Source organism: Gossypium hirsutum, chromosome A08 (genome assembly GCF_007990345.1).
Source record: "Gossypium hirsutum isolate 1008001.06 chromosome A08, Gossypium_hirsutum_v2.1, whole genome shotgun sequence".
Classification (NCBI taxonomy): domain Eukaryota; kingdom Viridiplantae; phylum Streptophyta; class Magnoliopsida; order Malvales; family Malvaceae; genus Gossypium; species Gossypium hirsutum.
The window spans coordinates 119853043-119879227 of NC_053431.1; the positions used below are offsets into that span (position 1 = coordinate 119853043).

The following is a 26185-nucleotide window of genomic DNA, read 5'->3' on the forward strand; positions in this document are numbered from 1 at the left end:
TGCTGAATCTTTTTTGCTACAAACAATGGGGTTGAATTAGGTTAATCGCTCTTGCAAACAAAATATCATTCCTTTTTTTGATCTTTTTATGTAGCAATGCAAACTAAATCAGGTTAGGATTTGGAACTGTTTTTAATTCAGGTGGAATTCAAATTTGGTTAAACTAAGAAGATGATGAACTTTATACGTACACTACACTAACATTATATGTTTGAATAACTAAATGAACTGAGAAATATATCAATTTACATGACTTATATCATATAAAGCAAAAGAGTTTCATTTTAAAATCTCGAGACAAAATATAGATGAAACTCTAAGCCTTTTCTCTTGCTAAATAAATGGGTATTTTTTTTTTAAATTAAAATCTTGTTACAGTATAAGTTTTTCTATATTAAAGTACATAAATTTAAAACCATATAAATTTAATTATAAATTAACTTATTTTGGTCTCAAAATTATTATTTTAGAAGTTTTGAAAAATTTTAACTTTCTTTATATATTATAATTTTTTTTAAAAATATATAAAATTTGAAATTTTTATAAACATGTTGAATTTTAAAAAGTATTTTAATTTTTTTTATATTTTTTTGTTGTGAGAGAGTAATTTGTTCATTTTCAAAATTGTTAGGGACTAAAGGATGTTATTTGAGTTATTTGAATTGTAAAATTTAACTTCACTTAAACTTAAATTACTTATTCAAGTTGACTTGAATAATTTAATTTGATTAACTCAAAATTTAAACAAATTTCGAATTGAATAGAGTTTTATTCAATTTTTTAATTACCTTTTAATATTAATTTTTTTTAAAGCCGAAGGAATCGCCAATATCAAAGGAGCTAAGCTCTTGGAATGTTTGAGAGGCGGACACGTGATCATTTTATAAGGTGGAGGCGATTCCTTGGGCTTAATGGTTGGGCTATGCTTTTGAGACATCTTCAGTCAATAATAATAAAGATTTTTTATATAAAATAATCTAAAAATATTAATTAATTATGAAAATAATTTAGAGAAAAAATTATATACGAAAACGATCAGTTTGTTATAGTATTAGCTGGTATCGTCTGACTAACCGGCGGCACGACCCCACTTTTCTCCCTAATCACAACCCAATCATCAAGATTTAAAATATTTTTTTCGGTATCGTTACTATGTTAAGTGGAATCCGCATGTTTTTTCAAATACCTATAAAAAAACAAGTATCCATAGTGGAGAAAAAAAGGAAAAATATTTTTTAATGGGTGTCGTTAGTCTGTAAGGCGGCACCAATCAAATTTAAAAAAAAAATTCTACCAATGAAAAAAGGAAAAAAATAATTTTTTATCCTAAAAGACTTCACATTGCAACTCGAACTCCCAGTTGACAGTGAAATGGTCTCGAGTTTAAATAAAGTGTTCGAACCTGCGACATTCTGCTACCACCTGCTTGGATGCTTGCCCAGTGATGGTGAAACTAGGTTTACCAGTTTGAAATTTTCCTGGTTAAAAAAAAATTCAAAACCTTATTGAGTGGTGTCATTGAGTGGGAAAAGATGTGCGCTGCTTGAGTGTATATACTGCAATTGATAGGGGGTACTTATGCAGACGCAAATAATAAAGTCCACATGAAGTACTTGTCTCTATTGACTTATTTGCATGTTACATGTTTGTACAATTGGGGTTCACTAGGATTAGCGACATTGTATCATGAACTTTGTCGGGCGACAAAAGCATGATACATAAGATATAGATAGGTGTCTGATACTGCTATAGTTCTGGGCATTGTACATGATGTTATTTTTGGCGTTAGTGAGTTATTAATCACGTGTTCCCACTTGTAAATAGGTAAAAAAAATTTAAAACTTCAATCAATAAATTTTTTCTTTTGAAAAAATATTTTAACAAGTTTGGTTTATTTTTAGATGGTTTATTTGTTCAAATATCGAAGTTCAAAACCCTTGCCGTATACCGACAAATGATTGAGGCATATATCGTGGAGAAGGTAAATATTTTTTCAAAACAAAATTTTATTTATACCATGTAATTACTTTGTTTATGTTATTTGACTTATATCACTGTAACAATGTTATTAATTATGTATAGTTTGTATGAATATCATATACTGTGCTGGATGTTGTGACTATCATTCCCTTATGGGCTCACAACGATTCACTCGTGTGATACATTAACACACCCGTGTTGAAATTTTCAACTGTTAAGTGGTACAATGGGGATCGAGTTCTGCGACACTTTGGTGCAAACAAGATGTTTCGGACATTTCACCTAACTTTGACAGTTTCCATGAAATTAATAAGAGGGTAAAAGACGCAAATAATTGGGCATCGAAACATCAACAATAAAGTGAGATCAAAGTCTTCATGTCTTCATCATCTACAAGTTTCATCTCTTTATATTTACACAGATTTGATGAAACTGAAAATTTGTAAAATAGTTTGAACATCCTCTTCCCACAACATCGAGCTATTTTTGCACTAATATTTTGTTTTGTATTTTCGACTTTTACATTCTTATTAAAATCCGTTCCTATTTGCTGATGAAATTCAAATATATAATCAATTGTTGTTTGTAAAATTATCCTTTCGAAATGAACGTATAAAAAGAATTGCTTATTCATCTTCGATATAATATCTGTAAAATAAATAAAAATAAAAAATAGATTTTATTTAAAAAAATAGTAGCTCCTATTAGAAAAACATATAATTTCATACAAATAATTACAAACTAATCTTATAAACTCGAACTTGATTTTTAAAATTTAAAACACAAATCTTCTCGTCTTTTTTTTTTCTCTTAAGTAGATACAAAAAACTTAAAACAAAAACCAAAATATTAAACATATACAAATTTTTGGTCGGGGTGGGGTTAGGCGACACCACTAATAATTTTTTTTAAAAAAAATATTGGTGTTACTTGACACACCAGCGACATTCATTAAATTTTTTTTCCTGTCAACTTTCCATTAGTGTTGCTTGACATACCGGTGGCACTAAATAAAAAAATTCACATGTGCCGCTTGACATACCAGCGACAACAATTAATTTTTTTTTTCCTTTTATTATTGACACACTTTAAAAAAAATTGACTAGCGCCACCAAACAAACCGGTGACACCCATTAAAGTATATTTTTCCCTTTTTTTTCTTCACCGTGAATACTTATATTTTTTCACATGTATTTCGAAAAAGACATACAAATGCCACCTGACATAGTAACGACACCAATTTTTTTTAACACTGATGATTGGGTCATGATTAGGAGGAAAAGTGGGGTGGTGTCATCGGTTGGTCAAGTGACACCTACTGGTATTTTAACAAACGAATCATTTTTATATATACTTTTCCCACCAAATTATTTTCATAATTAATTAATAATAAGGCTTAATACTTTTTTAGCTTCTGAATTATAGTTAAATTATCACTTTAATATTTGTACTATTTTTCAATCAATTTAGCTCCTGTGCTTTTATTCTGTATACTCTGATATTCTTATCAATATTTTTCATTAAATTTTTTTTATCCAATCAAATATTATCACTTGTAAAAAGAATCTAAAATTTCTTTATATAAAAGATTTTTGAAGTTTAGCGTAGTTATAATTTTAAAAATATGTTTTTATAAATTTCAAATTTATTTATTTTTGGATATTTCATATTTTTAATGATTTCTAGAAGAATTTCTCATGCTTTCTAAAATTTTAAATTTTTTACTAACTTTTTTTTTATAAGTAAGAGTGTGTCACTGATTTAATATTGTTTTAAATTCGGATAATAGAGAGAGGCTAAATTAATAAAAAATAGTGTAGGTATTAAAATAATAATTTAATTTTAATTTAATACATTTAGCGGCGAGATCAGGGCTGGTACTCCAACCCCTAAAATAAAAATTTTTTATTTAAATTTTTTATAATTTATAAAATTTTAAATAATAATAAAAAATTATATTTTAACCTCTAAAAAATATAAAATTTTAACTTAGTCCTTTAAAATTATAAAAATATAAATTATTAAAATAATAAATTACTCATCCCTCGTCAAACAAATTTTCTTGCGATGAAATGAAATGATAGAGCTAATAATAATAATAGGAGCGAAGAATTCGTGCGTGGCCGTGGGTCCATGGCTCACGGAATCAATCAATCTACGTGCATGACTCAATCTATATATTTAAAGATGACCGCATCGTAGTATATTGTTTTTTTTACATAAATATTTGTCCTACTGATTTTTTTCCTCTTTCACAATCGTTGAAATGTACAAATGATTTCCCCATATCCAAGCATCAATTACATAATTCTTCATTTAAAAAATATATAATTTCTTCTATATTAATAGAGCACTAATTCGATTAGAAGAATTAAGAAAACCTCTTTTCATATTTAGAATAAGTTATATTATTTTTGCGTTCTTAAATTTTTTTTAAATAAAATATTATCTTCATCAATTGTATATATTAATAATGTTATTGATTGAGTTAGTGTCACAAGTTAACTCGACATCAACTTAAAATTAATGATAGGAGTGTAATTAATATTCTTAATTTGATGTATTTACGTATTTAAATTTCGTTTTACTCACAATTTAATCATTTTTTTCTCATTTTAACATAATACATATTGCATGTATCTTTATTATTAATTAATTTTAAACCATACATTTTACTATTTTTTGAATGTTATTTTTAAACACTCTCATATTCTAGATACGTGATTTGTACACATATAATAAAATTTCTAGTTAAATTTAAACATCTCAAAACTATTTTAAACATACTAATAATAACTTATCATTTTAACTTTAAAAGAAATGCTCATCACCCATTTTCATGGATTTTTGGCCTGTTCAATTTTATTTTATTTTGCTTCAATTTAATTTACACTGTTGTTATAATTTGCTTTGTTAAAAAATAAGTTTTTTAAGTAATTAATATTAAATTAATATTCAATTGACTTATAATATCAATTTGATTAATTATCTAGAGTAAATTATATTTGTACTCACTTAATAATTAGTAAATTTCTTTTTTTATTATTCAAGTACGAAAAGTTATAAAATAGTCACTAAACTATTAGTAAAATTGAATAATTAAGTGATTATTTTGTCACTTTTCATAATTAGATGACCAAAAAATAAATTTATTAATAGTTGGATAACCATTTTATAATTTTTCATAGTTGAGTCATCAAAAAAATACTAATACTTAAGTGACTATTAATATAATTTATCGAAAAACTTAATATATAGTATAAATATTAAAACTTTTAATTAAATTAAATAAAGAAATTTTATTACGTAAATAATAATTCAAGCACCATTGATATACAAAAATTTTCCCAAACCCCAACTCGGTTAAATTCAAAGCTATTTGGTTGCAATACCATTTACTATTAACTCAGAATTAATAGTTTATTATGCTATTAAAGGATTAATACTTTGGGTGCGACCAGGCAATCCACATGGGTGCAATTAAAGAAGATTCCAACATTAATGGAGAAGCACATAAAGCTTGGGGTAGGTCCACTACCAAAAGCGAAAAATAAATAAAAATAATAAAAATAATCTATGTATTGCATTTTATTTTTCTATTAACTTCAACATTAAACCATGCAAATTTTGGAAATAATTATGTTAGAGTTTCATGTTTTAACTACTTAGCTAGAGAAGCTAATTAACCTTTTGTGTAAACTCATTTTTGTTTTCTTACGAATAGTAAAGGAGAATTGCTCAGATTCAACCAACTTATAATTGGATTTTTATTTATTTTCGGCCTTTACAGGTAAATATAACTGTTACACTTTCGTGTTAAATCTTTCTTGTTGATAACTCTGGGATATAGAGTTATTTTATTATTTTAAGCTTATATTTTATTCAAATTAAGAGTGATTGAGAGTATTTTAGTAGTTGTTTTAATTATGTTTTTGTTAAGTAGTTAATATTTGAAGCTTGTATTAATATTTGAAGCTTGTATTTTAATAATGTATTTTGGCTAATTTCTATGCTAAAAATATAAATTTTTATCCTTGAAGGTGTCTAGTGAAACATTACAGATGTGGAGAAAAGAATTTGCCAAAATTCACAAATTGAAGCTCAATGCTGTAGCATGGTACCCAACAAGAACAATTGAAAACTTTACATCTAAAGAATGCCATATCATCTTTGGGGCTTAAATTACCCCCTAATCAAGTGCTGATAACAATCAAGGACCTAAAAAAATAGGCTAGACAAGAATGTGAAAGCCCAAATCACTTTCAAGAGGACAAGAATAGAAAGGAAAGTCGTTGACCTAGACTATCTTGCTTGGAGGGATACACATACCATATTTTTTATTAAGGAGACGAGTAGTTGTTGGGCATAGAACGGAACTTTCAGAGTAAAAGCACTAGAAAAGAAGTTGAGAAGAGGAGGAAGAATGAGACGTGAACGACTTGAGGAGAACCACCGACGTTTGGCTCAATATCTCTTCGCCTTTCTCTTTATCTGTTATTTTGTTTCTCTATTGTTTGAAACCATGGTTGAAATTTGTTTGAGTGTTTTTAGTTTGATGGTTATGGGCTAAAAATTATTTAACTAGAATGATTATTGAACCCTAATATGGGATTATTGGTACTTTGCGAAGGATGCTTGGTGCAATTTGATGTTTATTCATTCAAGTGATTTTCATGTTTAATGCTTGCTATTGCCTAATCAACATTAGTGGGTAATTGAATTCATTACTAAATCTAAAAGGGTTGTGATTAATGGGCATAAAGCCTGAATGGTGCATATTAAATCTCCTTGATGTTAAATTTGTAATGGTATAGACATATATTGTTACTGTGCATAATCTTGTAGGAACGGTGCTAGCAATTGTAATAATGATATTAACTTGGGATAGACATATGTTAAATTGATAAAAGTTTGAACGTAGTGACTTCGAGAGTAGCCTACAACTTGTTGATTTCGAATTAATAAATTGTCATATTGCCGCAACATTGCTATGACATCGCTACAAATAGTTGCATATTAGGGGGAACTAATTGTTCCGACGCTTCATCTCATTGATATTTTTTGTGTTACTGTTTTTAGCTTGTTTCGTATATTTCTTTGCATTCACTCAGGTTTTTATTTACTTTCCTAGTTGTCGTTATTAATTTTGCAATTATTGTTTTAAAATTAGTCACTGTGGAGATAATAACTCTAATATTTACTACTATATTAATTGTGAGCAACTGTGATCACTTGCACATTATAAGAAAATTTCACGACAATTATTAAAATAATTAATTGTTAAAAGAATTTAAAAATATACAATTTCATCATAACTTCATTAAGAGAACTTAATCTCGTGACTTCTTCTAATCATCTTATCTAGCGAGCTCACACAATACACAAAGAATATATTGGGAAGGATCTCTTATGGTATCCTTCAATCCATCACATTCGATAGATGTCTTATTCAGTCCTTTCAGGTTGACTCCACTAGTACCCTAAGTTGACATCTGCAATCTTATTATGACATTGACCGGAGCAGAAAACTCAAAGGATAGAACCTATGTCTAGTTCCTCTCTCTGTAAATACAACATCAACACTGAAGTAAAAGACAAGAAGAATATATAGACTTTACTTTGCTAAAAAACTCCATCCCCTAAGCTTCCTTCGGACTTTTGCATTTTTTGTGGTGTGAACTGCCCCTCATTTTTGTCCCTTTAATGTGTAAATTGTCATAATAAGCCACCTGAAGTTTTGTGTTATAACAAAGATAATTCATGAATTTATGTTAATATATTTTATGGTTTCGTAAATTCATTTGAAGTACTTTACATATATATATTAGAAGTTTATATTATTTAAAATTGAAATTATTGTATCATGTTCAAAATATTATTTTTCTCTTTTTTTTTGTTGAATTACACATATAATTATAATTTTCAGTTGAAACAATATACATCAAATAATTATTACCAAATTAACCATTACAAAAATGTGACGAGATTAATAATTAAAATATATTTGAATTTAAAATAGAATAAATTTGAACAAAACCCATATACGATAGACTTAAAACCAAAATAAAAACAAACAAACATACAACTTATATATATTAATATAATATTTTAACTATTTTTCTACATATATTTTAATATATTTTAAAGTTTAGTGAACAAGTCAACATTGATGATTGATTGCAACTAGTTTTTCTACTATTTTTCATGTTGAATGCAAGTAGTTTTTCTTGGAAAGATTACATCACATTTGTTCTGTCACTTTCCTTCAATCTTTCTTGCATTTTATGAACAACCAAAGACTCTTGTTGAATTGGATACACATCAACTTATTCGATTTATTTTGGGTATTCTTTATAGATAGGTTCTAACATTAATTCCACCTTTATCTAATTTAAGGGCATGCACCAATTCCTCCTTCAATTTACCTTGTACCGTAAGGTTTGCAGGAATAGTGGCAAAAATGAGATGCTATTGGCACTAAATTGCTATTCTTCGAAAAGAAAATGACAGGAAAAATTATTTTCTAAGATTAATCAACAAAAATTCATTCATCAATTCAACATAATAACACATAAATCAAGAAAAAAAACCTCAACACTTTCTTATATTTGAAACAGAGGAAGACGTAGAGAATGGATTTACAAGTTGGTAACAAGAAAGAAGAAACAAAAAGAATGAATTGCCTAAACAAAGAAAGACAATAATGGTTGTGTGTTTTTAAGAGTTTTAGTTTCTTATTAGAAAAAGATTGCTTAAGAACAAAAAAAAAGGAATATGTCTCAAATTTGAGAGGTTAAGATTTTTTATGTGTTAAAAGCAAAGAAAAAGTTAAAAATGAATAGAAATCGGAGAGTAGAGGAAGAGATGAATACTTATAATTTTTTTTTTTAAGTCTAAACAAGAGAATAACCAACGCGAAATATTAAAACTTGTATATAGTCATAATTGTTCAAATCAACAAAGTTGGTTATTGAAACAATAAAATTTTTGTTATATTAAATTACTTCTTTTTATATCAATGCCAATGTTAACCGAGTTAAAACCCAAACGACTATATTAGATTATTTTATTATTTATTATGCAATTAAATAATAATTAAAATGACATAAATTATATTATAAATTAATATTATTTTATGATAAAATAACAAGAAGTCAAGATTTGATGAAGAAACAAAAGAATTTTATGTAGAAAATTTGATGAAATCGTGTAAATGACAAGAACAAATGGTTCACTCCAACTAATTTTTCAAATAGGTAAAATTGCTCTCATAACCTAAGTCAAATTACTACTTAAGGACCTCCTCTAAATCTAATCCATATGTATAGTTATAAAACATTGATCTCTCTTACAATAAAGTACATTTCTTAAAATTCTAACCAAATAGTTAAAACTAAGGGAAGCAACTTAATAACAATTACTAACTATATAATAACACATACCATCTACCCGAACTCATTCCTAGAAATCTCTTAATTTTATTTCATGGAATGGCTTGATTTAAGAATTATCAACATTTTCCAAGCTTTTCGTCTCTAGAATTTTTTGGGCACTATAATTGTTATGTTGATATGCTTAAATTTTGCCTTTATGTCCATTTAGTATGCACTTGACTTAATTGGTGTATGATGTAATTCAAAGCTTGTAAAGCACCACTGAACTTTAGGGAAAGCTCATTGTGTAAAATTTTGTTCGTAGGCTATAGATGAACTGGAAGTAGTTCAAGTGTTGGATTGCATCATCTTGTGGGATCTTATCTGCTCAACTGTTATTATATATTCTTTTATATTTCTAGTAGTGTATGCCATGTACTTAAGTTTTAAAGTTTGATATTGGAGTATTCTATTACGAACTTGACGTTGATTTTAGTTATTTTGAGGTTTTAGAGCATGTTAATGCTATGTGGTAACATTGGACACTTTTATATTGACTTTGTGTTGACGATCTTATATGTATACAATATGTTTTAGCTTTTCATTTTACTTGCATAATCATTTATTGATTTAATGAGTTTATGGTTATGGATTTTCATGTTTTGACATGCCGTATTTGCTTACATAACTTTGGTAATATGTTTGATATGTTAGGGACATGTTTGTATAGTTTAAGTGTTAATTTTCTACAATTCTAAGTTTGAACATATCTCGAGATGAGAAAAATAAAATTGTTTGCTCAAGCATTCTCATGTGCATGCCTTACGGCATAAAACATCAAAGTTAAAATTCTAAAATAGAGAAAGCATGTCTCAAGACATAGCATTGCACTTTGATATTTTTGTTTAAAATTTGTAATCTAGTATCTTATTTGACCATATTTGACCCCGAATCATTGTATGTGCACCCATTTGAATTCAATTTTCACCTATATTGATTTGTAAGATTTCTATGCATAAGATAACATGTTTTACATTCAAAATTGTCTAATTATGATTATTTATACATCCACTTTGAGTAACTTTGACAATTGGTGTGATGCTTAATATTCGATTGTCTTTCAAGCGGAGTGTAAGGTGTTACATAAACAACCTTTGACTTTATTAGTATCTATATAAGCAAAATATATTAAGAAATATCAAATCTTTTGACACGAAGACAAATGACAACTTAATCACCTGTCCTCAATTACTCAGTTGAGCCTTTAATTTTGACTCATAATACAGACAATGGAGTAATCAAACACTTCTCATGACTTTTTAACAAAAGGTATTCAACAAACTTACCACAAAAGCACCAATCATAGCTAGTAGCTACCAAAATTTAATACTTTTAAGCTCACATGATCAATTCATAAAGCACTAACTACTCAAAAGCATCAAAATTATGGACAAAAATTGAGTTATAAACATACAATAAATAAACATATATACTTTTTAGATTTAAAAATAATTATTTATAAATTTCAATAATTATATTATAAATAAATGAAAGAAGCACATAAATAACAATAATATTATTAATACATAATAATCGAATATCAACATGCTCTATTAAACAAATATAAAAAAATTTATTTATGAACATAAATAAACCAATTAAAATTTATTCACATTTTATTTATTTAATAAACGAATTTCAAAATTTTGTTAGTATTTATGTATTACCGTCACTAAATCGAACCATTATTTACCGCTCATCCATTTTGTTTCGGCGAGAACCGGACGCAAACCGGACGCGCTTTTTCCTTTAAAAAATTAATCTGAGTTGTCGTACTGGCCCCTCAAAAGAATCTGAGTTATCGTCAAAGTTCGTAATTATGTTCCCAAATCTAGGGTATTTTCGGAATTCGACTTTCCAGGTTACGGTTTGCTTAAAAACAAATTAATAATTAATAAATAATGAATTATAATATTAATAAACATTAAAAATAAAGAGTTTCATAGTATTAAGACCAGCCCTAAGAAGAGGGAAGAAGAAGAAATGAAAAGAATTAGAAAAACGTAGAAAATACAAAAACTAAAAAACTACAACCAAACTGCTTTCATAAGCGTAGCAAAAGAGGCTTAATCTCTCCTTCAAGATAATTTATTTTTTAAAAAAACTTCTGTTGAAGAGGTTTAAGGCTCTCATTTTTTGATTCAACTTTTTTTCGGAATTACTTTTTAGTGTTAATCGATTATTATTGGCTTTGTTTTGCTTATTATTGCGAATTAGACCAGTTCAGATAGTTTCATTTGTTTAAAAGGATTGGATTGAGTGATTGTTGTTCAACGCATTGGGAGTAGATCGAGAAGCAACACAGGTTTCTGATCCGATCAATCTTTGGTAAAACAGATGGTAATTTATCGATGATATGTTTGGATTTTTCATTGCATTGCGTTATTTTCGTTATTTCTGATATTTATTTGCTTTGGAATGTGTTGATTTCATTTTATGTGACTTAAAAAAATTGTTTCTGGTAATTTTGAGGAGTTGTTGTTGTTGTTGACTGATCTGGACTGGTGTTGAAGCTAACTATTATTCTGCTTGGATATGTTCAATTTTTTTTGTTTGTTGAGATCCACCTTTCAAGGTTTTAACTGTTTTGTTTGCCATGTTAGTTGAAAATAGTTGAAATTAAGGTGTTTTGACAGTCATATTGCCGTTATCTAAAACTTGAAGTTGTACATTTCACTCTAATATGAAGTAATGTGCCTTTGAGCATTGTTTTGCGATTTTGTGCTTATATTTGATTAGTGGAGGTTTCATGCTGGGTTGTGATACTGTGATTGGTCTGGTGATTTATCTATTGTTGTAACTATCTTTGGAGCATGAAAACTAGGATGTCTTTTTTTGCTCATGTGATAATAGAGCTATGAAATTGAAATTTCTGGTGCTTAGGCCTTCATAGACTTTCCAGTTTAGAGATTTAGTGTTACTTAATGGACTCCATATCTCCAATGAAGCCAGAATGGCAACATGCACTAGATAAATTTATCCCTCAAAGATATTCCAATTTGATAAGAATGAGGGTTTAAGATGGGTCATGTTACTGTAAAAAATCCCTCATCTAAGTTATTGTTTTTTAAACAAAAAATAGAGTAACCACCTCTGTGATCCGAACCTAGTTTTTTTTTATTTTGTTATTAAATCTGTAATGAAGTTGGAACAGTGGTTGCCTACCATCCTTATTTTACTTTTGCATGTTTACTTGTTCTCCGTGCTATCCTAATACCTATTCAAAGTCATTCCGAGACTGAAAAGCAAGAAGTTATTATCTACATGGTTTTGCGTTAATGCTTGAATCTTGAGTGAAAAGTGTCTATAAAAGATTCAAATGGATTGGTGAATCCTGGGCCCTCATGGCTTTTGTAGGCTACCATGACCAGTCTTGCAGTTGGATCTCTCGTCTGGGTGGAGGATCCTGACATTGCCTGGATAGATGGCGAAGTTGTGCAGGTTAATGGTGAAGATATTAAAGTTCTGTGCACTTCAGGGAAGACGGTGAGTTGCTTTATAAAATTTAATTGGATTATTTTATGTGAATAATAATCTCATTTTTCTTTTGGTGAATGTTAAATATATTCTGCTAATTCTCTTGCTATAATCTTCCCTGCCCCTTTTACGTGTCATGCAAGTCCAGTATGGTACTATTGGAATTCATTGGGAACATAAAAAATCTTGGATGAGCTAGTTGCTTAATTTGACTTGCTTATTTCACAACTTTTGCAACAGGTTGTTGTTAAGGCTTCAAATTTATATCCTAAAGATGCCGAGGCCCCACCATGTGGAGTTGATGATATGACAAAGCTGGCTTACTTGCATGAACCTGGAGTCCTTCAAAATTTAAGATCAAGATATGATATGAATGAAATATATGTAAGATTTCAAACAGATATTCATCTTATTCTTTCAATGTATCGGCATTATTTCTGTCCTTTTCTATATACTTTTTTGCTGAAATGGATGTATGTTTTACCTTCTTTGCGGTAACATATATTGCATCGATGAATGTTGGTGAGATCTTTATGTTTCATCATTTTTTCAATATATACTGATTCAAGGTGGCAATTGCCCCAATTGGTGCTTCCAGACATATACAGGAAATATATTGATTGCTGTGAACCCATTCAGAAAACTACCTCATCTTTATGATAGCCATATGATGGCACAATATAAAGGGGCAGCCTTTGGTGAGTTGAGTCCACACCCCTTTGCTGTAGCTGATGCTGCATACAGGTACCTGTTACTCTGACCAGAAGTTCATTTAATATGATTACTTGTTTGACAATGAAACGATTTTCATTAATGCAGACTAATGATCAATGAGGGAATAAGTCAGTCGATTTTGGTTAGTGGTGAAAGTGGGGCTGGTAAAACAGAAAGCACAAAATTGCTAATGCAGTATCTTGCTTACATGGGAGGGAGAGCAGCTGCTGAGGGGAGAACAGTTGAGCAGCAAGTTCTGGAGGTAAACATGGCTATGAATTTAGATTTGTGTGACAATAAATTTAATGTTGATAGTTTGAATCCGTCATCCGAGTAACCATGTTTAACAACATTTATTTTTGTTTTCTGCTAATCTGCAGTCCAACCCTGTTTTAGAAGCATTTGGTAATGCAAAGACTGTTAGGAATAATAACTCAAGGTGAGTGTATTTTGTTTTAACAAGTTTTACACCCTGCATGTAGTAAATTCTATGTTATAATCGTTTTTTTTTACCTTTACATGCATGTTTTGAATGATGTAGTCGTTTTGGTAAGTTTGTGGAGATTCAATTTGACCGGAGGGGAAGGATTTCAGGAGCTGCCATCAGGACTTATTTATTAGAAAGATCACGTGTTTGTCAAGTGTCTGATCCTGAGAGAAATTATCACTGTTTCTACATGCTTTGTGCGGCACCACCAGAAGTAAGTAGTTTTTGATTGCTTTAATCAAGTTGCTTATAAATTATTTGATACAATGTGTTCTTTTATAGTCTTTCCCCCATTAAGCATTTTCCATGTTTACTTTTAATGATTTCTAGATTATCTTAGTACCAAAATGTTCTGTCTAGAAAATGATTTGGGTCGGGAAGTTCTATTGTGAAAATGATCTTTCCCATATTTTTAGCTTGAGATTTCAATATATCTGATATGCTTAATGCTTGAAGGTTGTAATTTGGGTTGAACTATGATAATTTTTATTATCTCTCATTCTTATCTATTGCCCTTTTCTATTTGATTTTCCATCTCCCTCTTATCTTTGATTTATTTATTGGTGTCATTCTCTTAGCCAACAGAAGACCAACTTACAAGTTAAAGAGTTTCACTTTAACATTCTCTTTGCCAAATTTACTATTGTTGAACTGGGGTCTTTTAGGATGTACATTGGAGGCTCTGAGATAGCATTATTTGTGATTGTGTGATGGCTTCCATGTGATGTGATTATAGACATGAGTCATTTATGGCTCCTACCTAGTTCACCTTCTTTTAATTCCAATCATTAATTTGGGTTCTAAAGCTGCATTGGTGTATACAATCTATTATCCTCCAAGTTTAGTGTCTAGTGATTTTGTATAAGATTTCCTAGCATGCAAGTGGTCCCAAGAGACATTCACAGCTTGTAATAGTTGTGGTATAGAACATCAAATATGAGGCAGTTTCTTGTTTCTAGAAACCCAGTTTTTAGCCTTTTGTTTAACTTCTCTGTAATGAAAGAGTAGGAAAATTTTCTTGGCCTATATCATCAGTTATGGATAGTATGTAGTTTATTGTTCACATTTCTTTGAAAAAATGAGAGCAAATTTATCACACATGAGACTGTAATGCTTCAGAAAATCAATTCTCTGATATTTGTCTTCCTCTGCTTCCTTTTTTTTCTCCATTTTACTTTTCAGGATATTCAGCGGTACAAACTGGGAAATCCAAGAACATTTCACTATCTGAACCAATCTAATTGCTACGAATTGGATGGAATTGATGATTCTAAGGAATATACTGCGACAAGAAGGGCAATGGAAGTCGTTGGAATAAGTCCTGAGGAGCAGGTATTTTAATGAAATATGAACTTGCTAGACAATTCTTAATATAATGTTTTATGAAATTTCTGTGTCATCTTTTTGGTTTTTGCATTTGCCCCTCTTCAGGATGCAATATTCTGCGTTGTGGCTGCAATTCTCCATCTTGGGAACATTGAATTTGCTAAAGGGAAAGAAATAGACTCATCTGTGCCCAAAGAGGAAAAATCATGGTTCCATCTAAGAACTGCTGCTGAGCTTCTCATGTAGGTGGACAATCTGAGACTTGCACTAGCATATACTGAAACACGTACTTCTTTGATATTTGTTCACTTCATATGCTTTGTAAGATAAGAAAGGGATCATTTTTAATCCCCACTTTTGTTTAGGTGCGATGGGAAGTTATTAGAAGATTCCCTATGCAAGCGTATAATCGTAACTCGTGATGAAACCATTACAAAATGGTTGGATCCAGAATCTGCTGCACTTAGTAGAGATGCTTTGGCTAAAATTGTGTACTCAAGATTGTTTGACTGGTATGGTTCAATCTTGCTGTTTGAATATGATATGTCAGAGTTTACTGTGCTTATTATTTTGTTTTTTGTTCAGTTGTGGACATTTTTTTGAGACAGTGGGTTTCTTTTTTTATTTTTCACAGGATTGTGGATAAAATCAATAGTTCAATTGGTCAAGATCCTGACTCGAAGTTCTTAATTGGGGTGTTGGATATTTATGGATTTGAGAGTTTCAAGACAAACAGGTGCTTAACTGGTATGCCTGTTATTTTTATGATTGACTGAAGTTGGTTTTCTGAAACCAATGGATGTAAATAGAAGTTGTGTCTTAAAGAGGCACGTTTTGAATACCGTGGCAGTCATGTATTAATTGATACTAAAAGAAGCAATGATTAGAGGAAGCCTATTCTTTCTCCAAATTGCCTTTTTAAGGTGTGGTAGTGATTTGGGAGTTCAGCAGTGATAGTTCCAATTGTGCTTCTCTATGATAGATAAAGTTAGTTTCAATTGTGCTTCTTTTTGATAGATAAAGTTAGTTCCAATTGTGCTTCTCTTGGATAAATAAATTTGGAGATATTGTGACCTTTTTGGATGTTTGCTATTTGCTTCTGTTCATCTGATGCTTGACGCGCCACTTTGTTTTGCAGTTTTGAGCAATTCTGCATTAATTTGACAAATGAGAAACTGCAGCAGCATTTCAACCAGGTTTGTGTCTGCAAACATGCTTATATCATTCTTAAGATATCTCATTATCTGTTTTGTAGTTTGTAATGCTTAAACCTCTGGCTCCTCAGCATGTCTTCAAAATGGAGCAAGAAGAGTATACAAAAGAAGAAATTAATTGGAGCTACATTGAGTTTGTTGATAATCAGGATGTTCTGGACCTCATTGAAAAGGTCTGTTGGATCTACCTCTGCAATTTATTTGGCTGGTTTCTTACAGACTGTTTTAGTATTGTATCATCTGGAGTTGGTTTGTGTTGTTAACTGTATATCTTTAGTAAAAGAAATTTATGATAGAGGCTACTATTACTATGCACTCTTGCTTCTAAATATTTGATATTGTTTCCTTTTTGTCCTGTGGTTCCAGTTTTAGTTGCATCCATTTGGCATTCTCTGTTTTCATGGAACACATGTGGGAAGGCTGTGGTGAATGGACAGTCTATGTAATGTTGTGGTTGCAAATGAAATTGCCTACTTTTGACAAGCCAAAGTGCCAAACTGTTCTCTCTATTTTATGTTAGATGTTACGTGAACTATGTAGTTATTTTTCATGCTATATAGAAGATTAAGTGGTAGTGGCACATTTATGCTTTATTCTCATTGAAAATTTTAAAACATGCTAAAAACCTGATTGATGAGGATTGTGTCATAAAATGCTCAGCTTGAAAACAAGATAAGCAATTTGGTGGAAGAAAGATAGGAAAAGAGGAATGTGAAGAGAGAAGATGGATTAATTGTTAGGTCTTGAAATAGTTATAAAGCCACCAGCTATTGTCTAGCATAATACAAAGCTGTTGAATTATAACCAGACCAAATCATATTAGTTTCATTTCATAATAACAAGTCCAAGATGAGTTTCTTGTGCAAGCAGTGCCAGAAAGTACTGCCTGCTTCTATCAAATTGCTGTGGAAATTATATAAGAGTGATGGTTTAGTTGATAAATTCTATGTAATTATTAATTTGTTTGCTATATTAACTGAGTTCTAAATCTTATATTATTGTCATTCATGTTGGATTGTTCTTACTGATTTATTAGTTATTGTTGGACCTCCCTTTGGGAATTTCTGGTGTGAACTACTTGATTAGCATTATGCCTGTAATTTTTCTTTCCATGCATTCCTGTGTGCTTGTATTTTTGTCTTTTCCTTTAGACAAGGAAATATATTCTTGATTGTAAAATTTTTTTATTTTATTTATTGAACATTGTTACCTAATGTGGCCCTGTATGGTGATGGACTTTGAGTAAACAAATAGACAAATTAAAAGTGCTAAATGCTCCGTGCATTTTTATTGTGGTCATTGCATTTATTATATATATTTAAAAGTTTCCCTGTTTTTGATTTCCAGAAACCAGGTGGAATAATTGCTCTTCTAGATGAGGCTTGGTAAGATGTAGTTAGCTTTTTACTTATTTTTGACATCTCAAAACTTGATTTAGGTTTCTTCCAGTTACTCTACCATATATTAATAATAATATCTGACCGTTATTAAATTTTAAAAGCATGTTTCCAAGATCAACACATGAAACATTTGCTCAGAAGCTGTACCAGATGTTTAAAAACCATAAGCGCTTCAGCAAACCCAAATTGTCCCGTAGCGACTTTACAATCTGCCATTATGCTGGTGATGTGAGTTTGTTTTCTCTTTTTCGTAAGTAAATGCTGGAGAACTAAACTAAGAAGTGAATGAATTTCTATTTATGTACTCAAACAGAAAATATATGTTCTCTGCAGGTCACTTATCAAACTCAATTATTCCTGGACAAGAACAAAGATTATGTTGTTGCTGAACATCAGGCCCTTTTGACTGCTTCCAAATGCTCCTTTGTTTCTGGTTTGTTTCCACCTTTAGCTCAGGAGTCCTCCAAATCATCAAAGTTCTCCTCAATAGGTTCTCGATTTAAGGTGTGCTGGTATTTCTATTTCTTAAATGCTGATTGTTACCTTTTCTTTCCAGTCTAATGAGTTAGAAAGTGGTGCTCTTTTTGGTATTATACAGCAACAATTACAAGCATTACTTGAAACCCTGAGTTCCACAGAGCCACATTACATACGTTGTGTAAAGCCCAATAATCTTCTTAAGCCTTCAATATTTGAGAATAAAAATGTTCTACAACAACTACAGTGTGGGGTAAGAATGATGACGTTCTATGAGGTTTAGCCGAAATATGAATTTTTTTTTTAATTAGTTCTGCTTGCTTATTTTATCCACGTTTATTTCATTTCAGGGAGTTATGGAGGCAATTAGGATTAGTTGTGCTGGATACCCTACTAAAAAACCATTTGTTGAATTTGTAGACCGATTTGGCCTCCTTGCACCTGAAGTTTTGGATGGAAGGTACAGTTAATAATTTTCTTGGCTCTCTAAAGGTTTCTTCAAAACGTTACTCTGACCTGTTTACTATACATGTTAGTTCTGATGAGGTTAATGCTTGCAAGAAACTTCTAGAGAAGGTGAAACTTCAAGGCTATCAGGTAAATGTCTGACGGTTATTCAAACAATCTTCTCTTAGTCAATTTAGTTTCCTTGCCAATACTAGATTTCCTCTCGAATCATTAGGATACATCTTATGCAAGAAACCATGTCATCAAGATGTCAATAAAATTTATCATAGACATTCAATTGGCAAATATTTATGTTTGGCCTTTGGTTTATGCCAACTGGCAATAATAACCTGAGGAGATCCCACCCTACTCTTCTGTTTATAGGGTGAAGACGATTAACATGTTACCGGAAGTGCCCAAATTTGGATTAGGTTAGGAAACAACCCTAGAAACTAGGCCCCAAGACGAGAAATTACCGGAAGCCGGCAACTGCAAGCAAAGAGCAAAGCACTTGTCATGTACAGAATCTAAGAAGTTGGATTCATGCTACAAACTTGATGTCATAAGTGGTCTATATTGGCTAATGTTATTAGCTTTACTTTTCTTGCTTGTGGTTGCGAGCAACATGTAGCATAAGTGCAAATGGAAATGGTACCTGCTGCTTCCAAATGGGAGTTCATTCCTTTTGTCAAATTGTATATTCTTCTGCTGTTTTATGATTGTTCACTCAAATGTTCTACAAATCTGACTTCTAGTTGAATTCTGGGAAATATCATACTGATGCCAGTTTATCTTTGGCAGATTGGTAAGACAAAGGTTTTTCTCAGGGCTGGTCAGATGGCTGAACTAGATACCCGTAGGAGTGAGGTCTTAGGAAGATCTGCTAGTGTTATCCAGAGGAAAATCCGTTCTTATTTAGCTCGCAGAAGTTTTATCATGCTTCGTCGGTCTGCACTACGGATTCAATCTGTTTGCAGAGGTACATTTATACCTTTCTGTGTGTGTCTGGTGTAATTTAACTAACCTTTACTCTCTACTAAGGCTTTTGGTATTATGTACACATGTTGATAGTGATACTTTTTGTCTGTGATGATTTCAGGACAACTTGCTCGCAATGTTTACAGTGGCATGAGAAGAGAAGCTGCAAGTTTGAGGATCCAGAGACATTTGCGTATGCATCTTGCTAGGAAAGCTTATAAAGAATTGTGTTCCTCTGCTGTTTCCATTCAGATGGTCATGAGGGGGATGGCTGCTCGCAATGAGCTATGCATCAGAAGGCAGACCAGAGCATCAATTATAGTTCAGGTTGGTCAAGGTTTTTAAATTGTTCTTATAACATACTGCACATGCGATAATTTTTTTAGAAAAGATGTCATAATCTTCAATTTTTCTTTGAGAGGCTGAACCTCCTTTTGTTTTATATTAGTTACTTTCTTTAACTTGGAATCACTTCTATTGTACTTACCAGAGCCAATGCCGCAAGTTCTTGGCCCAGTTGCAATATATGAAGTTGAAGAAAGCAGCAATTGCAACACAATGCGCATGGAGAGGAAGAGTTGCTCGAAAGGAACTGCGGAAGCTTAAGATGGTATTCCCATCTTTATCATATTTTGCATTTCTGGCAAAACTGTCATAAATTTCATTAGGAAATCTCTATTGTCTTCTGCTTCTAGATCTTTGAAAATGATTTGTGGTTGGAATGGTTGCTTTATGTGGTCCTCTTCTTTGCTTAAATTTGATATCAAAACAGTAAAAAGTTGTGTCCTTGCTAAGTAATTTAGGAGTTCTTCAAATTTGAGTTTGACTGCTGAAGTCATCTCAAGCCTATCTCTGGAAAAATCTTTCTTATCAACAATCAATGAAATGCAATCCTATCTATTAAAATAACAATATGTAATCCTATCAGCTTACATAATGGGGGGAAATAAAGAAACCCTACACCTTTTTCTTCTCTATCTGCTAATTTTGTTCTCTGAAACAATTTAGTATATCTAAACCCTGTGTATGCTGATATCTTGTTTCATGAATGTATCACTCAGATTTTCCGCTATTCTTTTTATTTGCAGGCTGCTAGGGAAACTGGAGCCCTGCAAGCTGCCAAGAACAAACTGGAAAAGCAAGTTGAGGAACTGACATGGAGATTACAGCTGGAGAAACGTATGAGGGTAAGCATGATAATAAATTGACTGAAGCTAGTTGGGTAAGCATGCTAATAAATTGACTGGAGAAACGTATGAACTGAGGCATTTTATGTGCTTGGCATGTGTCAATCTATTTTTTTTATTCAATGTGCCATGTTAGTTTGAGAAAGGATGTTAAAATTGTGTATTCATTGTCTCTTCCTCTAAATCAGTTTTAATAATATAATGGTCTTACAGGTAGGGCACTGCATCTATAATTTTCTTCTCTCCTAATTATGCATTCTTTTCTTACCCTGTAGGTTGACATGGAAGAGGCTAAAACAAAAGAAAACGCAAAATTACAGTCTGCTTTGCAAGACATGCAACTTCAGTTTAAAGAAACCAAAGCATTGCTTGCCAAGGAACGCGAGGCTGCCAGAAGGGCAGCTGAGGTGGTCCCTGTAATTCAGGAGGTTCCAGTGGTGGACAATGTGATGCTGGAGAAGCTTACAAGTGAGAATGAAAAACTGAAGGTGGGGAAGCTGAATCTAGTATCTATGTTTTGCATAAAGATATGGTGAACATATGATAATTTAGGATAACCTGGAGTTTTTTCCTAAGCTTGGTAGAATGCTAGTTTCATAGTACTTATCTTGTGCGCTGATTATCCACAGGCAATGGTGAGTTCATTGGAAAAGAAAATTGGTGAAACGGAGGAAAAGTTTGAAGAGACAAACAAGATCAGTGAAGAAAGGTTGAAACAAGCTTTGGAGGCAGAATCAAAAATAGTTCAGTTGAAGACTGTTATGCACAGGTTAGCTTGTGCCATTACTGGGCAAAGATTTTGAGATAGATTCGTACTATTAATTTTCAGAATCTTAGATGGACCTTTGCGTGCATATTTGTGAAGCTGTAGTTATTCTTGGTTTTCACTTTCCTTTTTCTCTTCTCCTGGTCCTCATTGTATCTTTTGTTTGCAGGCTTGAAGAAAAAATTTTCGACATGGAATCTGAAAACCAAGTTCTGAGGCAGCAAACTCTGTTAAGTACACCTGTTAAGAAGATTTCAGAGCATCTACAGATTCCAGTCACTCCGGTAAAATATAACTTAGATATATTTTTTTTTCTAAAATCTTCCTGCCTCTTTTGTCATCATGTTGATATTTCCTATTATCCTTTTTCTTTGTAAATTTGCAGAATCTGGAAAATGGTCACCATATAGATGAAGCAAACAAATCAAATGTATGTTACATAATTGTTAACATATGATCATACTTCTGTTGTTTCTATGGTATGGCCATTGATGACCTGTTTGTGCAGGAACCACAGAGTGTGACTCCAGTGAAGAAGGTCGGCATAGAATCTAATGGCAAGTTGCAAAAATCCAATCTTGAACGCCAACATGTATGTGTTTGCTATAATTGGCTTATGCATTTTCAAGCCTCATAATTTTGTGCAGTGTGTCAGATATTGTTTTGTATCATTCTTTCAAACAGGAGAACATCGATGCACTGATCAATTGCGTTACAAAGGACATTGGGTTCAGTCATGGAAAGCCTGTTGCTGCGCTTACCATTTATAAATGTCTTCTTCACTGGAAATCTTTTGAAGCAGAAAGGACCAATGTGTTTGACCGTCTCATTCAGATGATTGGCACTGCAATTGAGGTAAAAAAAATTATAATTCATGGTCATTGTTTGTGGAGTATCTCCTTCATTTTCCTTTATTATTCTTCCTCTTGCATGACTTCTATTTTCTGCGGATTTTGATTGTATTTATTTTTATATTATTTAATTCCTAAATGCAGTCCTTATAAGGCGAGTTACTGTTCTTGCTTGTGATTGGTTTGAGACATGACTGTTGAAGATTTTTTTTTACTTGCATAATTTGCTGCCCTTTTCTTAGGTTGTCCTGCTTGTGTAATTGTAAAATACTTTCTTTAGAAGCCCACACTTTCTTCTGTTTCTTTAAGCTATAGTAAAATAAGTACGAGGGTTCATTAACAAGTGATGAAAGCTTCTTTGGTTGTAGAATGAAGAAGACAATGGTCATATGGCTTATTGGTTGTCCAACGCATCAGCATTATTGTTCTTGCTCCAAAAGACTCTAAAGGTTTCTGGTGCAAATGGTGCAACTCCAAGTCGGAAACCACCCACTCCAACCTCTCTGTTTGGAAGGATGACAATGGTATCTGAAATTCTTTCTTTCCCTTCTAAAATTTTCAATTTTAAGCAAGAATAAGACTAATTTTACAGTCTTTTTTCTCTTAATTCAGAGTTTTCGCTCTTCCCCTTCATCCAACAACCTTGCTGCAGCTGCTGCACTTGCAGTAGTTCGCAAGGTAGAGGGAAAATACCCTGCGTTGCTTTTCAAGCAGCAGCTTGCAGCATATGTGGAAAAGATCTATGGAATTATTAGAGACAACTTGAAGAAAGAGATATCATCTTTGCTTTCTCTATGCATCCAGGTAGCTTGTGATTCATTTAGTTTCTGGTCAAGAGTTTGAAGCTGCACGTCAACTGTTTGGTAGGCAGCTATAATTAAGTTTAACTTGATTCCTTCGTGTTTCTTTTTCCCAACTGGTCATGATTAATTTTAGGCACCTAGAACATCTAAGGGAAATGTACTAAGATCTGGACGGTCCTTTGGCAAAGATTCTCCTTCAACTCATTGGCAGGGCATTATTGATAGCCTCAACACCCTCCTCAGTACTTTGAAAGAAAATTTTGTAAGGAGCCTTTTTTTTTTTTTTTTCCTCTCACTGTTCTTCATAAAGTCATTGCATCTTGATATCCAGTTATATATATATAGAGATGTTTACGGTTGCTTGGTTTTCAGGTGCCACAAGTTCTTATCCAGAAGATATTTACTCAAACATTTTCGTACATAAATGTACAATTGTTTAATAGGTAATCTTTTGTGGCTTTTAGATAGTTCCTTTGTGGTTTTAATTCAAAAGGTTTCGTTTTGTACTTATTAGAATTTGTTATAATTTTCAAGCCTTCTTTTACGCCGTGAGTGTTGTACGTTTAGCAACGGAGAATATGTTAAAGCTGGGTTAGCGGAGTTAGAGCTCTGGAGTTGCCAAGTGAAAGAAGAGGTAAGGTTTTTATTTTTTTATTTTTCTTCTCATCCGTGTTTGTACACGTAGTTGTTGCTACATATTTGCTGGACTATTTACTTCCTTTTATTGGCTTAATTAAGGCCCATATTGTGCTGATTCTATACCTCACTTGCCTTGAGCTGCAGTATGCAGGATCGTCCTGGGATGAACTTAAGCACATTAGACAGGCTGTTGGTTTCTTGGTATGTCAGGCACTCTTTGACAATATAGATAATGTGATGGGTTGTTCGTGTATGTTTGTTTCTGAAGTCCTATCAGCTTGCAGTCGTTCGAACTCAAATTTGTTAATATGTTTGACACTGCATATAGTTTGAGTTAAACATTATCATATTTATTATTAATAGTTCTCAAATGCCCCATTCCGCAAAACCAATATGAGTTTGAATTTAATAATTTTAGATAGGAAAGTGAAAGCTTTAACTTTTGACTTCCCAAATCATGACAATTCAGGAGAGCAGATGTGGGAAGTGTGGGAATCTAGAAGGACTGGATTTACCATTGCTTCATTATTTCCTTTTGAGTGTTGTTAATTAGAAATGTCGTTTTATCCAGAAAATTATTTTTACTACTTGAAGAAAGACATTAGTTTCCAGCTTATCTCTCTAGATATTTAATAGCAGTAAATATAAAGTTCTGCTTCTAACTTGAATCGTATTAAATCCTATACAGGTTATACATCAGAAGTACAGAATTTCATATGATGACATTACAAATGATCTCTGCCCTGTAAGGCCTTTTTTTTCTCTCTCTCTCTTTTCCCTCCCCATTTTTCCAAGGTTGTTTGAACGGCCAGTTGGACCGGAAATTGGCCGGGGTGCTGGTTCGGAGAAGGGCCTTGAACTGGTTGACCTGGGAACTGGTACAGACCTGTTGAACTGGGCGGTTGAACCGGATTTTTAATATTTTTTCTATCTTTTATGATTTTTTAATGATTTATTTTGTTGAACTGGTTGGATCAGCTAACTAGTGCCTTGACTGGTTCGACCACCAGTCCATTTCTGAAAACATTGCATTTTTCTCATTCTCTTTGACATTTACTTTTTGTTTCTTCAGATTCTTAGTGTACAGCAATTGTACAGAATATGTACCCTGTATTGGGACGACAACTATAATACTCGAAGTGTTTCTCCAGATGTAAGTTTCAAATACCAATCTTTCTTCTTGATTGCTTACAAAGTTCGTAAAGCTGATATGATTAATAGGCAAACCCGCACTTCGTTACCAGGTTATTTCCAGCATGAGGGTATTAATGACAGAGGATTCCAATGATGCCGTTAGTAGTTCCTTTTTATTGGACGACAATTCCAGGTAAAAATCCCTTCATATTGCCTACATACGATGCCCGGTTCTACGTAAATGTGAATTCGCAAAGAGTTCAACATTTCTTTCGTAGCTCGTATTACGTAACACACAAAACAACTTTGTAGCCATATCTAGCATTCGAAATCTACATTGTAGAAACAAAGTAATGAACTAATCAGTCCTTCTTAATACAGCATTCCCTTCTCAGTTGACGATCTTTCCAAATCGCTCCAAGAGAAAGAATTCTCGGAAGTCAAACCAGCAGACGAACTTCTTCAGAACCCAGCCTTCGAATTTTTACTCGAGTAAGGCTAAGGAAGCTTTGAATCGATCCATCCCCTATTTCTTGTGGCAATGGAGACTTAAAAACCCTATTGCCAACTAAAATGATTGTTGTAAATTCATTTTTCATTTCATCTATCACCCTTGATATATAATTTTTTTTCCCATTACATCCATTAAATTTTCTATTACTTTTTTTTCTTTGGCATTTTCAACGATTTTGGTTTGATTTTTTTTCTTTTTAAATTTTATTTTATATTGGTTATTCTTTTGCCATATGGGGCCTGGGTTTTTATTGTATAAAGCAACCCCATATTATGGAAACGTACATGCATATATAAATATATATTTTATATAGTTGAAAATATTTATTACCATGCTTGATTTTTATTTCTATTTCAGC

General features: G+C 31.9%; 1 protein-coding gene across 1 annotated transcript; it reads left to right on the forward strand.

Moving 5' to 3' along the window:
* The first annotated feature begins 11346 nt into the window (after positions 1 to 11346).
* On the forward strand, positions 11347 to 26149 carry LOC107942635 (myosin-6). Its single transcript, XM_041075004.1, has 39 exons — positions 11347 to 11753; positions 12771 to 12899; positions 13131 to 13274; positions 13489 to 13634; positions 13710 to 13866; positions 13985 to 14043; positions 14146 to 14305; positions 15274 to 15423; positions 15523 to 15659; positions 15783 to 15929; positions 16052 to 16153; positions 16556 to 16613; positions 16703 to 16804; positions 17979 to 18016; positions 18133 to 18259; positions 18365 to 18535; positions 18630 to 18761; positions 18859 to 18968; positions 19045 to 19105; positions 19757 to 19934; positions 20055 to 20260; positions 20424 to 20543; positions 21022 to 21120; positions 21396 to 21608; positions 21750 to 21889; positions 22056 to 22170; positions 22272 to 22316; positions 22395 to 22478; positions 22571 to 22741; positions 23106 to 23261; positions 23350 to 23541; positions 23674 to 23802; positions 23913 to 23983; positions 24075 to 24174; positions 24324 to 24380; positions 24868 to 24924; positions 25252 to 25332; positions 25424 to 25506; positions 25695 to 26149. Exons 1-39 carry the CDS (start codon positions 11751 to 11753, stop codon positions 25807 to 25809), a joined length of 4545 nt encoding a protein of 1514 aa, XP_040930938.1. The 5' UTR covers positions 11347 to 11750; the 3' UTR covers positions 25810 to 26149.
* The last annotated feature ends 36 nt before the right edge of the window (positions 26150 to 26185 follow it).